The 17,031-nt window shown below is 40.1% G+C and overlaps 1 protein-coding gene across 4 annotated transcripts in view; it reads right to left on the bottom strand.

Annotated features, from left to right (window-relative positions):
• The window catches only part of MACROD2 (mono-ADP ribosylhydrolase 2), an 898,754-nt gene that overhangs the window by 289,102 nt on the left and 592,621 nt on the right, over positions 1-17,031 (bottom strand). For all 4 annotated transcript variants that reach the window (XM_050893412.1, XM_050893413.1, XM_050893415.1 and 1 more), the window contains one exon: positions 6,915-6,945. In XM_050893412.1, coding sequence (XP_050749369.1) covers positions 6,915-6,945 — 31 coding nt within the window. The remainder of the gene's footprint in view (positions 1-6,914; positions 6,946-17,031) is intronic.

Here is a 17,031-nt window from a genome sequence, read left to right as displayed (position 1 = left end):
CTAACGGATCGGGCTCCAAGTTCAGTTTTAGAGACGTGCTCTTTTCTGGGGGAAGGGGCAAGATTACATCAAAGAAAAATTTTGGATGGCGATAATTGGGCCTTTTACCAAGAAGTATTTTATACTTCATGTATCATGTTAATTTAATGTCTCCAGGACAAGGTCCGTATATCTTTATTTTCTTACTTAAATTCATTTCTTAACAAATTAGCTTCAAAGAGCTTTAGCTTTTCCTCATTGTAAAGCCACAGAACAAACACATAAGATTATCTTGTTGACATCAGCCAGGAAAATTTAGAAAAGGGAATTAAGTGATACTGTTGGTATATAACAATACAGAGTTTTAACTTTCATTATGGTAATTGAGACATTCTTAATTCTTCGAATGGAAAACCACAAATACCAAAACAAACATTATATCTGACCAGCTGAAGCCCTGTTTGTGATATCTGCAATATGTTTTCTGAATACCAGATATCTTTTCCAACTCTTTTATGCTTTGCAGAATAGTTTGCCTGGGGAAAAAAAAAAAAATGAAAACAAACAAACAAAAAGTGAAAGGAAAAAGGGGAAAAGGGCCCAAGTACAATGTGCTTTTGATGCCTTTGGAAATGTTACTGGCTTTTCTTCAACAGTCTGCCAATAACTATATATCTCATTGCAAAAGCAACTAGACATGAGCCACGCTAGAAGCTTCGAGATGTAAGCCACTATGAAATAAGAGCAAGAGAGCACACAAACAATTGTTTCTTGAAGAGTAGAACCAAGACAGTGAGGTTCAAGAGTGCGGGCAGAAGTTGCAAGATTGAAGGGGGCAATTAATATACGCAAATATAAACACAGAGCAGTCAGCCCAACAAAGGAACCAGGTTTTCCAGACTTTACAAAGCCTTAAGTTCTTCATGCTTCTGCCGATTTTAAAAGAAAAAAGTAACTAAACAGACTTTCTATCTCTTCCTAAAAAGAAAAGGGAAAAGATAAAAAGCAAGGCCATGAGGAAACTGAGTATTCAGTGTTCAACAGTCTAAGCTTTCGAAGGGAAATTTTTAAGGACAGTCACTAAACACCATTTTAATGAAGGACAGGATTTATCCTCTAGTATTCAGGGGAAATGCTGTAAGTTGGACCAGTCAACAAGAACTTCAGAATAGATAGAGTTCTAGATAGTCTAACTACAATATCCATAAAATGCCAATTTCCATTGAAAAAGAAAGCTTATTAAGTCTCTCGTCTGGAATCAAGTTTAAGCTTCTCTTTGCTAAATACATCATATGAATGTTAATTTGAGACTGTTGAGAGCTCATCGATTTACACTTTCCAGTAATAATTTTTTTAGTATTTAAAACATGGGAAGAGACCAATTAGTAGCATGGACACTATACTGTCTGAAATAAGAACACTGTTAAATAATGCATGCAACAAATTTTTATACAAGTAGTAATTAGATTTCTAGGATTACTTGAATATTATAATAGTAATTTCATAGCTGTTACTATTATTAATTTTAATAATAATCTCAGTTAACTGGTCATCAGTCCCAAAAGAAGCATTAAAAAAAAAAAAAAAAAAAAAGAGTTCTATACCTTCATTTTCGCTAAAATATTACATTAAACAAATTATGGAATAAATAACAAAATGCAATTAACTTCCCAATGAGTTACAAAAAACGACTGTTAAAACCACACAGTAGTGTCAAAAAAGTTGATGCAGCCTGAGTTGAGGGGTGAGGAGCTGCTGATCAGGCTAAAAAATTGGCTTAGTTAAGAGACAATCTTCTTAACGGGAACTTTCCTTATGTGACCTACTGGATTTTCTTTTATTCCCCCCCCCCCCCCCCCCCCCCCCGAGAATTTATATGATAATATCCGTTTTCCTAGATCACCATAATTGACATCACAATATTCAAATGCTGATGATCACATACAGCATCAAGCCATTGTGATGGTTACAGGGACTCAAAGCACCAGACTGGAGATAAATACAAGACTGCTTCATGGTTACTTATTATACATTTGTGTATAGTGGCTCTGAAAAATTTGCAGCTAACTCCTGCCTTGGAAAGATTACAGTACAACCCTTATTAGAATTGCTCCTTAAAGAAATACATATCTTAGGAATGGAACGCCAACAGAAAATGAAAAGAAACAGATGGGAAAGATGGAAATAGCAACCTTTAGCCCTGTGTCAGGAATTTATTCTGCCTTTGAAAACATTTGGTTTAGTCTTCTGACTCAGATTTTCAGAGGGCTTTTGTAATCCTCCAGTAGCGCACCTGTCGGTTAATCCCTTGTTATAATCTATCTTGGATCACCTCACGGGGAGAAGAGCTGATGGATACGGTCCCAGCCCTCTGTGGATTGGCAGGATGAATCGTTCTTTGGATACTGAGGAGGACGCACTGGAGGTCAGGACAGCTGTGACACGAGCTGGCACTACACCAAAGGACCTCTCTCCCAGATAAAGACAAAGCAGAGCAGAGGATCTGTGATACCTCCCTGCATCCTGCCTTGAGAACGTATTATATGCTGCTATTTCCTATACATACTGCATACTTTTCTTTTTTTCCTTTCCTTGCTTTCTAAGCTTGCTTTTCAGACTCCCTTTTAGCAACACATAATAAATTTAATCTTGCAATGTTTTGCCACGACCAGGCCAAAAGCTACACGTAAGCACAAGTGGCCTGATTCTAAAAGAAACAAGTCTTACTCCAAGGTAATAAAGGTGTTTAAAATGTGGTGAACCTGTGCGTTTCCACTGTCTAAATCACCGCAGACATTCTCCACTTTCATGGCTTTTGGTCTTTTTCTTTCTGTTTCTCTCTCTGTTTTTTTTAAAGAAATGCAAATATACATTCTTAACAAAACCTAAGAGCTACCATTATATTTTTTTCTCAGAAAGCATAGATGATATCATTTTAGTGAAAGTCAAGCTAAGGTAAAATACACAGCTATACTCATGTAGAGACAAAAAGAAATACCAACTGGAGATTTCTCTTAAAGTTTTATCTTTTCCCCCTCTTTCCTTTTTTTTTTCCCCCTCCCTTAAGTTTAAAATAACATTTAAATACTTGCTTATGTTGCCAGAGAGCAGCTTATGTTGCCAACATAAGTATCCAGGAACAGAAGCCAAACCCTGTATTACTGTAAAATAACAGTAAGAAGGTAACAAATAGGTGTGCATAGACCGTAACGTCTTCAACTCCTTCCATATGTAGTCCACCCCATAATTATCTCTCAACAGAGTATTGTGACAAACATGAAAATTCCTGTCTTCTCATATCCATCTGCAGAGCCTTGTTTTAATTTTGCAGCTCGTAAGGTTTGTAGCACCATATCAGACATCCTTGTTCACTTCGCAGGCTGCAAACACCAGAATTTGTGGATAGCTTCTTAAAGACATGATAATGAGGTGCTCTTCCATAAATTCTACTCAAGAAAGTCGCCTTTTTTTTTTTTAGTATTATTCCTTCTGGCAGTACCTCAGACATAACAAGATGGTAATTATGGAGAAGTGGATGTGTAAATGGTGATTCACTGTGTATAAGGTGAAAATCTGACACACTACAGCCTAAAATAACACTTTTTACCCTCTGGACTACAGATTTGTCTGTACATTTATTTTTATCACTTAATTTTATTTTTTTTTAAACAGATAGTAAAATTGCTTTGAAAAAGGGAAAAGAGACAAAAATGTAAGAAAACCCCTAAAAATCTAGCTGTCCTAGAGAAAAGCTGTGATAAGGTGAAGACTGCACTCTCGCTCATGTTTGAGTATTATTGAACAGCTACTGAGGATCTGTCGCTTGATACTCCAGTACCTCCCTAACGATACGGGAGGGACGCAAGTCCTCCGTACTCCTGAAGCAGCTTTGTTTGTATCAAGAGCATGAAGTTTCATAAAGGAAAGTATTTATTGCAACAGAAAAGAGCAACCCAGGATCCATGCGGATCTGAGTCTTCACCACCTTTGCTTTCTTAGACTGATTATCAGTTTATAAGCGTACTAGAGGTGACAGGGATCTCTTAGGAAAAGATAGCACCTCTTTCTTTTTTTTTGTTCCCCCAAAGTGCCTGTGGGTAGACCCTTACTTGTTTTGCAGTCCTTACAAACATTCAGCATTGGTTGCTTTCTACTTCATTTTTTAAAGATTTAATCCCTCATTTGAAGCTATCAGACTTCTAAAACAAAGATCCCTCATGAGTCAATTTGTTGCCAGCGCTCTTTAAGTAGGAGCGCATTAAAATCAAAGTTTTGACTCCTGGCACAGCGCCTTAACGGCAAATGGCCTTCTTGGGGCTTTAACTCGTTCAAGCTGGAACATCCAGTGCTATGGGTGGAGATGGAGTGTCAGGAAAGTGTTTGGGGAGGAAAGGCAGACCTTTCCTCTATCCAACACCCTTCTCATGAAAAGCAATCTGCCCTTCGCCAAAACCTCAGAAAGCGGCTTGCTTGCTTGTTTCTTCCCAGTTTCCTTTTTATGGGAGAAAAGGAGTGCTCTGCAGTGATGAAAACAGGAAAGGATTGCTCTCCAGAGAAGCGTGACTACTCTCTCCTAATAATAATAGAAAAGGCAAGCAATCTAAGCATTTACAAGAATTTGGAGCAGAATGCAATCCAGATTCTTAAATTGGATACACTCAGTTGATCTCTTGCAAATTTGTCCACTTCCATTTGGAGGTGAAACTCAATTCTCAGCCAAGGGTTTCTGAAGGGACAGCACTTGTTCGTATGGATCCGAGGTGAGAAATCAAGGCTGTGTGTTCCTTCAATAACATTTTATTGGGATAGTCCAGTGTTAACTGCACAATACGCAAAGCAATACTAATCAGCTAGGCCACCGGGAATGAAGTTGATCCACTTGCTTGTCTAGACGCTGACTTTATCTAAAGGAATGTGCATGTATAGAGGAGAAAAACCCAACAAAACCAGACAGATGAAAGCACAGCTTTGCGGGTTTTGGGTGTACTTTACACCTCAAACACATCACACAGCATAATTTTAGCACTGCAACTGCTATCAAACATTCTTGAAAATATTGACACCTGCAGCCTGATGCAGGGTTGCCTGTTTAATTACTACTCTCAGGCAGTACATCTGAGAGTCTGGAAAGAAGGTAAGTATTTTTTTCATTGATGAATAGAAAGTATTTATTAAAACGTAAACAGTAAAATCAATTAGAGATTGTATTCTCAAAACAAACAAAAAAAGCAGCCTCAGAAAAACAGAGTATTTTAGCAGAAGTGTGTCTTAATTCATTTCCAAAGGTGAAAACAGCAAACAATTACTGAAAAAGCATCTGCCACACTATATAATGTTTCAGTAATGCCACAGCTTTCCAGTTAAAATCAATGCTAACTTCAAGAAAAGCATGCTAACGTCCTGAAAAGCATTCAGGAAAAGAAAACTCAAGATTCCTACCAGAGATCCTTTCCAACTTTATTTACTGACTTCAGGAAGCCATATTCCTCACCTGCTGAGACCTCTTCTATTAACTAGGCCAATTCTAAAATAAAATGAACTATTATTATTTGTACATTCCACTTACTAATAATTTCCATATATTTACACCATGTCTTGCCTGTTCTTGTAAACTACTAACAAAAATGTGTCTATGTTAAAGAGCAAGATTTAAGCCAGAGAGTCAAGAACTAAAATGCAGAGCTCCCCTGAAAGTTCAAGAGGGGGACCTGAACTGAGGACCAAGGCAGAGCTTTATCTGAAACCAGGTTCATATTCAGTGACTTCTAGTGTCTGTAGAAATGGTATCTGCACGTTCTTCCGCAATAATGAAAGTGCAGTTCAAGTAGAAAAGGATACAGCACCCAAAGTAATTTAGATTCTACCTTCTGAAGCCTAACTCAGATTTACAATCATCAAACAACAAATTTTAAATAAGAGGTCCTTGAAAAAGAAGAAACAACCCTAAATATTCCTGTCACTTTTTTGCCCCTGCATCTGCAGTATCTGGTTAGTCAAAACTCAAATGACTTTATCTAAAAATTACTATTTGTTAGTTTCACACAGCAGCAGCTATGTCATACTATGGTGTTACATGATGACTGCATCTTTTTTTTAATTTATTGCTGCTTAGCACGTTTCTTTAAAACCTTTCAATTGTACAAGTAATCCACCCTGCTATCATGTGTATGCATTTACTGAACCTAAATGAAAGAAAAATCAGCCTACGTTATTTTTAACTGAAAAAAGTATTTTTGCCCCCTCAGAATTTGCATGTCCTCTCAAATTTCTCCACATTTTTTTCTAAATATTGAACAGCTTGTCTTTTTCCTCCTTCAAATATCATACCCACTTCTTCCACAACGTCATCCAAAAAGCAGCTGACTATTAGTGATGGATTGCCTTAAGATTACAATAAAGAAAGTGACGAACTTTTATAATAACCCTTTCCCTCCAGTTCTTCAGGCGGTATTAATTTGCATGTAAATTAATAAACCAAAAATGTGGAAGCACTACTCAAGGGAGCTAAGACAATTTCATGTTATTCTAGCAAATTTGCTTGAGGAAAACATACTTTTTCCCCCAGTCTTGGACATTGGGGAGTCTTGCTTGCTTGCCTTCTGAATGGAAAATTTTGCCAAAACGCTATTTTTCCCTGCTGAAGCCACAGCAGTGTGTTTAAGAGTTACCGGAGCTGCAGAAGCGTAATCACAGTTGTGGGCCTTGGCTCACAGGCTAAGGGTTGTGCTAAGGGCTGCACAACGGTATCCCACTTATCAGCACACTAGTATCCAGTCACAGTCAAAGGCTTTGGGTCTCTGTTACTTAACACAGTATAAAACAGATTTGCAAGCCAAAATGACTGACGAGACATCTGATATGAAATATCACTGTTTAAAATAGTAATAATAGGAAAAACTGAGTAAGCAATAAGCGACATCTAAGGTCTTACTTACCATAAATTCCTGTTGAAATACAGGGAAATGCCTGTAAAACAAATGAAAGAAAAAAAAATCAGTGAGATTTCTGTTTGCCGAACTTTTTATCAAAACCAAGGGTATTTTTAAATGCCTGTTTTTCAGCACTCAGAGATTACAAGTTTAGCCTTCACTGTTACGGCAGTCAATTCACAGGCATTTTCATGTCATTATATGAAACATATTCCATATGTTTTCCTTGCTGCCATGTTAATAAAGCCGCATTCTTTTTCTCATCTTGTGCTATGAGCAACATTTGAACCCAGAATCATTATTAAAACTGCCTTTTGAGCTAAAAATTAATGCCATGAGCTAAAAATTAACGCCATAAGCTAGTACGGTAGGAAAAAAAGTCATATTCTCTGGGTAGAGTTAGACAATGTTTCTTCAGTAGTAAAATAAGCTCGGCCAGCTTAAACCCTGCCCTTCCCTCCCCTGCCTCTTTGGCATGCCCTCGTTCACTATAACCCTTTTTGTCTCAGAGCCTTTCATTTTTAACCTCAGTTCTTTCAGACATGTGGTTTATGGCGTGACCCAACACAGCCGTACTGGTACAAGTCAAAGGCTTGCAGACTGGTGCAGGGAGAGGAACTAGAAGATGCTGGGTGAAAAGAAAGCGTACATTTTTGGGTCAGCTTGGACACCAAAGAAAATGCATCATGCAACAAGAGATGGTTACAGACACCGTGCCAGCAAGAACGACAATTCACATTTCTCCTAGCTATACGTGTTGTCTAGAGATTTGCATTTCTGTGAGCCAGAGTCAGTTTTCCACCAGGAGAAACCAACGCCGTACTACCGACGTGGTTTCACAAGACAGACAATTTTCTTTGTGCGCAGTTGATATGTGATATCACCTTTGCCTCCCCCCTCTGGACTGACAGCAAACACAGCTCAAAGGTACAAGAGCACCTGAGACCAAAGTCTCAAATATCCACCCTCAGGCTCCCTCCAGATCCCCTGGCGATGAGTCATCATACAAAAGAAAGGAATTCTTCTTTACTTAATCACACAGGAAAACATCATTCAAAGCTAATGCTTGCTTTATATTTAACCAGGGAATTAATTAGGGAATGGTGATTAAGAAAGGAGAGGTCTAATGGAAAGAATACATCCTCCCCTCCCCTCTGAAAATACTTAAGTAAAATAAAGTGGGGGTGAATTATAGTCTCATTCCTTCTCACAACCACTACAACTTACATCCTGAAAAATACTTAGCTTTGTAGTTTGTACCCAATAAATCACAATGAATCAGCTCTTTAAGGAAATGAGGAATGGGGCAGGGGGGGGGGGACCCCGACACATGGTTACAGAGCTCAGGCTGAGGCGGCAACAGATGCTCCAGCAATAAGAGAGAGGCATAAAGGATGATTTTGTCCAGTTTAGCAACAGATTTTAAAATTCACCACTGTTGAAGTTTCACATGTTAAGAGGTAATTGCGCCAAACAAGTGTTTTGTTTTCCATTCTTTTCCACAACTTGAGTAACAACACATGATTTAGATACTCTTATTGGCCACAGGGAACGAGTAACAGAGTATTCAAGGTTCCTTCTTTTACTGGCCCCACAACTCTGGGCAAGGGGAAACAGTCCTGCAGCATCCCTGAAATCCCATAGCTCCTTGGGCAACGCCACATATGGTGCCTACGGGAAGCAGCAACACCACAGACGACTTCAGATCCCCACGTGTGTGGCAAAGCCACCCACCTGGGGGACCCACGGGCCAGGGCAGCTCTGCAGACCCCGGGCAGCAAAACAGCACATTGCACTGGCTCCCCCCATGTTGCGCAGGTGACAAATCTGCAGCGAAGCAAAGGGTATCTGGCTGATATGGTGTCCAAGCAAGATGCATCTACTTAAAGCCCTGATGGTGATCTTGAAGGGATTTACAAGACCGGCCGCTGCACTATGGGACAGGCTCGGCGCACGCTGTCAAGATCTCGCACCGCAGCTGTGTTTATTGGGGCCCCTGGAGCCGAGTGCCTGAAGGGAAGCCTGCGGGCTCCAGGGGACTCCGCTTCCTTTTCAGCTTTGCTCGGAGAAGAGAAGATCAGACGACCGCATTTTCAGCATTGCACGGCAGACGCTTGTCGCATTTGTTCATCTCCACTCACAGAATACACTGCTCTAAGGCTGTTTAGCAAGGTTTAGCTAGCAATTTGTGTGTTGTGCGTGTTTCTTAATACCTACTTCAAAATTACTGTGTAGACACATCATAATCATTACCTTGCTTTCAGTTTCTGTCATGCAGCTGAAACGTATCTGAATGGAGCTACAAGAGTGTGTAAAATCCCATCAAGCTCCTTCCGAATACCAGTCTGTGCCATCACTTAGATGAGCTCTGCCCTCTCCCTCATTCAGAGATGATCACAGCATATAACCAACAGAAGTAATTTCGTAAAATGTGACAGTGCTTTTATTCATTCAAGAAAGGCACGTGCCCAAGATCACATATCAACTGTGTTTCCTCTTGGCTCCTAGGGAGACAATTTAGTCTAGATGCCAGGTTGAAATTACTGGCAGAGCAGTAATGGGGAACTCACAGCATGGATATCAACATACTACAATATTTGGCTTATGGACAAAAGATGTTAAGGTTTCTAACCTTTTCTGTGCCTAATAATCTTAATTATATATTTGATTTCAATAAAAAATTCAGTTTCACAGTAGGAAACATTCATTCCTATTTCCACAATAAAACGTTTCTCATCTTAATTTGTTGCCGGTAACTGCTATTTATTGACTAACCTTTAATTTCTTTGCTACTGAAATAGCGTGTTTGCTTTACTTTGGGGCTAATAAGAAATGCTACCCTGACAGCACTCAAAACGGATACAACTCTGGAGTAAAACACAAGTAATAACGGCAAGAGCTTCCTACTACTATGCTGCTGCCATCATCTAGAGAAAAAGGGCAAATTAAATCAGCTGTGTGAATACTGTAAGACTGAAATTGATTTAATTCCTGTAGGAGAGGATGTGGGCCCTCAGCCTCTGGTACTTTTTAATCTAATGTTTCTTTACTAAAGGTACAGCAGCAGTGCTAATTAGGATGAAACGTAATGCAGTTTCATGAGGAAAATTTACAATAGTCATCATGCAGAGACCAAGTTGGACTCTAAGACATTTCAATAAGAGGGACCTGGGTATTTAAATACTTAAGGGCTTGTCTACAACAAGGGGTTCTAGTTCACACTGAGCTGCAATGTATTAACTGTTATACATTAGATGAATACAATTGCCATGTCTACATGACCAGATGCCTCCTACTGCGGTCCTAATAATTGCTTCCACAGAGCAAGGACTTTCTTCAAATTAAGTGCTCGGCATTCTGCACCGGCATCCCAGTGTCATTTCTGCCACGACCAAGCCACATACAAGGTAAGCACTTTTCTTCCAGCACATAACACAGCAGACAAAAATAATATCGAATACAAACTGAGCTTTCTCTGGTTTCACTGCATCACCTCATGAGGCAGACTAATACATACTCACGTTTGAGAGCCATTTCTTCATGCAACTTGCATTACTGACTCTTCACAAAGAACTCATGAACTTTTAAAAAAGTCTTTGTTTTTACTAAAATTGCAAGTAGAAACAATTTTTATCTAATTGTTCAACAAAGTCAAAAGTCTTTAATATCTGTGGGTTGAAGGTAGTTGAATGCATTACACACAAAACAACAACACAAGCTTCTCCAGCAAGTTTAAGGTAACATTCCCTTGGAAAAAAATTGGCCATATACTTTATACTTTGGCTTTTTTCTTGGTCACTCTCCTTGCTAGCTAGGGCCTGTGCCACCGCTGCAGAAAACCTTGCATCTGAACAAACTTGAGGATGTTAAAAAAGACTACCGTTCTCAGCATCTCAGTCTGGAGGAACTGAGGAGCAGTAGTGGAGCCTCCATGCAGCAAACATGCTCCATGTATCCTCAGTGCTCTGGGACCTGCGATAGAGGCATTTTGCTAGAGGAGGAGCAGATAAATGACACTGGGAAAAGATTTATTCAATAAGCAGCTTGCTCCTTTGGGATCTCCAGAAGTTGCCTCTTCATCTCCCTGTTCTTTTCCATAATCTTAGGTAGCAGCAGCCAGCCTTGCTCGATGAAGACAACGCCCTCCTGTATCAGCTCAAGCTGGGCTACTTCCCTTCCCCGTCATCGTCCTCCAGAGCCCGTGAAGCCTCACGCGCTCCTGAGCTGTCTGCCTTTATCCCCTTGACATTGCTAGGAGTTATCCGTTCACAGCCTCTCTTTCTGACCTTCTCCCTCTTATTTGCCAGCAAGTGGGAAGTTGCCTTGGGTCGTGGCTTTGAGCGCTGCACCAGTGCAACTGTATTTTCCATAGTGGCCAAGAAAATGATATGCAGTTATTTCTCTTTGCCTGTTTTTTATGGACCAAAACCAATTAACTTGCCTTCCACTTTGAAAGACAATCCCTACAGCGCCTTAGCAGCATTAAGAAATTGCACAAGCACTAACACCCCGACCAAAGAAAGACCCGAAGCTCCAAAAAAACCTAAGTGCCAAAACACTCTCCATGTCTGATAAGTAGAAACTTGAATCCTTGCTTCAGTAGGAGAATGCCCCACTCCTGCCACTCAGCGGACCTGACCCAAAACTCAGCCAAACTGTGCTCTCTTAGAGTGCCTCAGTTTATTATTTTTAAAGTTGGACTTGAGTTTTTGTTTTTCAGCTTCCTTCATTTATCTCAAAATATTACAGTAAGATGAGTTCCTCTGTGCAGTAGGCATTCTTGTCTCAAAAGTAGTACAGCGAGCACCTTTGCTAGATTGATTATCTTACAGTTGGTGATTGCCTCATGAACTGAAGTGGCAGGTGAGTGTGCAGAGAGAAAATTGCTTGTTTAAGAGCAGCCCTGACAACACTGCTCTGCTGTGATTCACAAGGGTGAATGCCAGAGGGACCCTGCAGAGGTAAAGCAGAGAGCTACAAGGTAAAGCTGCCTATGCTAGAACAAGCTCTGCCGCGTAAAGTTAAAGTACAATATGGGACTTTTCACACCTTAAGTTCCCATGTGTGTTTTCAAGAAGTTCACTGTAATGTAAATATATATTTGTAATAACTTTGTAGAACATCACAGATTAATAATGTTCTGGTTTCCTTGGCACTTTACTACCTCTCCGACTTGCCACGTCCACCTTAAAAAAAAAAAAATAGTATTTACTGCCTAAAGCCTATGCTTTCTGTCAGAAAGAAAAAACATGTTTAGATAGCGTGCTGTGAATATCTTAACATTCAACACCAAAAAGCTGTGGCACGTACATCATGGCATTATGAAGTGCTGTTATCAAGACTGTGGCACAGCGCTATGAAAGCTAAACCACAAAGTAAACTAATTTAAATGGTATCAATTGTTTGCGTAATGAATAATTTATTTTCATGACAAGATTTTATTATTTGAATCTAGTGGGTGGTGAAGAGGTGTGGTGGGGAATATAGTGGTGTACATTTATCAGTTGGAGCACGTGGTTGAGGTGCTACAACGGCAGGGAATGTACAGGACCTCAGCCAGGAAATGGGAATATGGGGAATATGGGAGAGAGCTTGGTGTGGTTTGACATAAGGTGTTCTTCATTTCCCTTGTTTGGCTGGTGATGGGCATTTTGTAGTCCTTACCCACACGCGCCCCCCCCCCCCCCTTTTCCCCCCAGGTACTGCTGACATTTTGTGATGAATTACAGTTGTTGAGCTGGAATATGAAACAGCAGAGAAGACATGGTCTTTCTTTTCAGAGAAAACCTTTCAGTTCTTTTAGGGGCAGAAAATTATATTTAACCATCAGTTGCACATGCTCCAGACCCATCGTAATCATTATTTTCAATGTACAAGCAGAAGGATTCAAAACTGGAAACCCTTCAAGCTCATCCACGCCCATCCTGGCAGCATCCACCTGGGCAGCTGGTACACACAAACGTAACATTTACTCGTTTTATGTTAAATCACCTCCATTGTGTGGACACTGACTTGTGATATGCAACCGCAAATAGCACCATCTACGCCCAACAGCTGAACAAGAGGATGATCTGTAGAGCTTGGGGACAGCAAGAGGGATGTAAAGCGCACTAACTAGCCATCCCTAAGTCTAGTATCAAGCAGTGTGAGTTAGCACCAGAAGAACCAGCAAATTACTGTTCCTTTCCCCTTGCCGTGACCATTCATCTGCCCTAACAAAATTTCTCTGAGTCAGAGAACCTGACAGCCTGAACCCAGTTACAGCACTATTTTTCAGTGTTCATCAACTAACTTCAGTATCAGCTACACTGATATTCCTGTTGATCAGCCAAAGCTCCTAAAAAAATTGGGTGCCTTAGACGCTTTTCAAAATAACATGCTCTATAAAATCACCTAACTCCAAAAAGCACAATAAACCTATAAACTTCAGGGCCTATTGTACCTCTTAAGCTGCACAAAATATTCACAGGGTACATACATACATATTTAAGATATCAGTAACATCAAACATTCAGAGTCAAGTTTCGCTACTTTTACAAGATCAAACTTACAAACCAAACCATTTCATAAACCACTAACTACAATACTATCCTGTTGCCTTTTAAAAATCGTTATACTACTATTTGGAAGAAAAATAAAATAAAAACTTATGTTATTTCCCAGTCAATCTCCTGCCATAAATTCTATATTTGTCATCATTCTGAACTGTAATTTAATGAACAATAAATTTTGCAAGTAGCTATCATTCAAAGAAAACTTATTAATAGAAAACGCTAATGCAATTCCCTATACTGAAAATTAAGAGAAAAAAATTAAATGGAAGAATTGAATATGAGAATGTTTAAACTCAGTTTTCATTACGGACCATATTAGCATGTTTATTAATCCGTCTTTGAAGTAATTATTGCCTCAAAAATGAGTCTCTTGAATACAGCAGATCACACACAAACCTTTAGGCATTTGTATGAGCTTCCTCATTCACACACTGGCAGGTTCATGAGCTACACCATCCAGCTGCTCAGCACGGTCAGAAACACCGGGCATGCAAGTGCCAAAAAAAGTTGGGGGGAATTTTCTGGTAGAAACATAAGCGTTCAGCTATTTTACACGCCTAAAAGTTTACATGCCAGCTATGCGAAGGTTCTTGAAGAACGCTGATAGCTGACAAAATGCGGTCAAGCAACTACAGTTGAAGTTCGGATTCAGATCGAACGTGAAACATCCTTTCTGTGTTGTGGCTCAAGACTTTTCTATGCACCTTTTTTTACCAAAATGTAAGTTAATATTGCACAATCGAAGGACAACAGGTTTAGAAAGTGATACACAGCAATAATTAAATTTAAAATAAAAATCGAACAGCTGGGTGGCAAATGATTACTGAGAGAGAGGATCTGTCGCAAAGCTACTGGAAGTTGATTGAAGGACTCTCATTTAGTAAAAATGATTTGCACCAAGTGCATAGAGAGCTTCACCATAACTCAGAAAACACAGAAATCCAAACCAAATATGTCAGTTTTTCAGAGGATCTCCACAAGTTTCCCCTGCTGGTCACACTTAAAGACTGCTCCAGGTAAATATTTACCACAAAGACTGCAGTTTTTCTTTAAGTCTGTTGATTGATACAAAAGAGCAGTTACTGAAAAAGGCCACCTCAGAGGTTAAAAGGGCCAAAAGAACATCTTTAATATTTCCTGTTAACCAAACCAAATAGATCAAGGGGCTGCGGGGGAGGTTCTTCCTTTGACGACCTGTTTGCCACAAAAGCGGCAACGTTCTCATTGTCAAACTGTGTGTCTCATCTCACACAATGAGTGACAATTTTGTTTAATTTTTACTGAAATAATTAAAAACTTAAACCAAAGAACATTCATTCAACAATGAGCATGTGGGGAAAAAAAATATTGAGGAATCACTACCAAGATTTACAAATTATTTTTAGCAGCTGTGTATTCTAACTTGATATGAATTTAAAATAGATTTTTGAAGACATTGAAACCAGCTGCTACAATGAAATATGCACGATAGTAGAGCATTGTAGTATGGAATTAACTTAAGAAGATTCACTACTTCAGGAATCTCACCAAGTTTTCATTTTAAAATTTTCATATATATTATCTTTCAGTAATTAAAAGGAATAGCTCAATTAACTGCCTGGATAGAAACCTGGACTGAAAGTTGGTCAAATAATTTATTTGATTTCCCCAAGTACAAACTCAGTTGTGGGGTGGGGGTTGTCTGGTTTTTTTCTGAACTATTTGCACATTTGTAGTTAGAATGAAAAGCTTCTAGGGGAACTACGCACTAACAGTTTGGTCCACATTTTTAAAAATCATAAATCATTTATATTTAGAAATCCTCAGAAATGAAATTGTACTTTCCAAACAACCGCAGAATAGCTAAGGTTGGAAACCACCTCTAGAGATTGCCTCGTCTAACCCACCTGCTCAAAGCAGGGCCACCTAAAGCCAGTCATCCAGGACCATGGCCAGTCAGGTTGGAATATCTCCAAGGATGGAGACTCCACAACCTCTGTGGGCATCCTGTTCTGCTGTTTGACCAACCTCAGAGTAAATAAGTGATTTCTTACGTGTAAATGGGATTTCCTGTATTTCAGTTTGTACCTGTTGCCTCTCATCCATTCAATGGGCATCACTGAGAAGAGGTGCTCATCTTTACTCCCATCCATCAGGCATTTATGCACACTGGTAACATCGTGCCGCTAAGCCTCCTCTTCTCTAGGCTAAACAGTCTTCTCAGCACCTCCTTCTGGGAAAATACAGTCCAAGCCCTTAATCACCTTTGTGGACCTTCGCTGGAGTCACTCCAGTATGTCCATGTCTCTCTTGTACTAGGGAGCCCAAAGCTGAGTAGAGGTGATCCTTCTGATCACCTCCCTCGACCTGCTGGCAACAGTCTTCCTAACGCAGCCCGGGAGGCTGGTGGCTTTCTTTGCCTCAAGGATGCGTTGCTGGCTCATGGTCAGCTTGCTGCCCACCAGGACCCCCAGGGCTGCCTCCGCAGAGCTGTTTTCCATCTGGTCGCCCCCCAGCATGTACTAGTGCATGGGGCTATTCCTTGCCAGGGGCAGGACTTTGCATTTCCATCTGCTGAACTTCATGAGGTCCCCCTCTGCCCAATTCTCCCGCCTGTCGGTGTGCCCCTGAAAGGCAGCACAACCACCTGCTGTATCAGCTGCTCCTTCCAGCTTTGTACGTCCTGAAAACTCCCTGGGGTGCTTTCTGCCCCATCATTTAAGTCACTAAGGAAGATCTTTAATAGTATGGGCCCCGCTATTGGCCCCTGGGGTACACTACTAGTGACTGGCCTCCAGCTGGACTTTGTGCCACTGACCACAACCCTTTAATCCCAGCAGCTCAGCCAGTTTTCAGTCCACCTCTCACACAGCAAAAAAATATGGACAGAAACATAATAATTGGGTTTATAAGACAGCATCTGCCTAGAATGTTCAGAAGCCGTTGCAGTTGAAACACCAATTAAAGCAGCAAAAGTGCAGATGATGAAGAGAAAAGAATAAAACAGCAAATTAGAACTTAGAACAGGTTTAATTATTTTTTTTCTTTCTATACTAACCCATACCAAAACAGGCTTGAAATGAATGACAAACTGATTTTGAACCACATCTGTGATGTGCTTTTACCCCCAGTAGAGAACAGTTATGAGTTTCCTTCATGCTGAAGAGCAAGAAATCAAAAATCCCCTTGCCTTTTTCAGGAAGAGAAAGGGACATTCACCTATGCGCCCTGTATTGCATCAGCTTCTCGGCACTGCAGAGCACGGAGCAGTTCCTAGGTTTGCCTCTAAAGTCCTGGAACTATCAGTGTCTGTTTTGTGAAGAGGAGCTTGAATATGCAACTTCCTTCAACAAGAACACCACAGACAGCCCTTATTACTTTTTTAAAGGAAGGATATTGACTATTTTCAGAAGACTAATAATACTATCTAATCATACTCACTTCAAAAAAACCTGTTGTATTAAGGTATTCCAATTCTTTAGCCTCAGAGGCCATCTTCACAGCAGTGTTTGGGCATCTCGCCTCCACTGGCATATGTCTACTCACAAGATCCTGCAGGATCCACTGACCTCATCTTACATGTGTATTGC

The sequence above is a fragment of the Gymnogyps californianus genome, chromosome 3, assembly GCF_018139145.2.
Source record: "Gymnogyps californianus isolate 813 chromosome 3, ASM1813914v2, whole genome shotgun sequence".
Taxonomy (NCBI): Eukaryota; Metazoa; Chordata; class Aves; order Accipitriformes; family Cathartidae; genus Gymnogyps; species Gymnogyps californianus.
The sequence above is the reverse complement of the archived record's forward strand: the minus strand, read 5'-3'. Positions and strand labels throughout refer to the sequence as shown.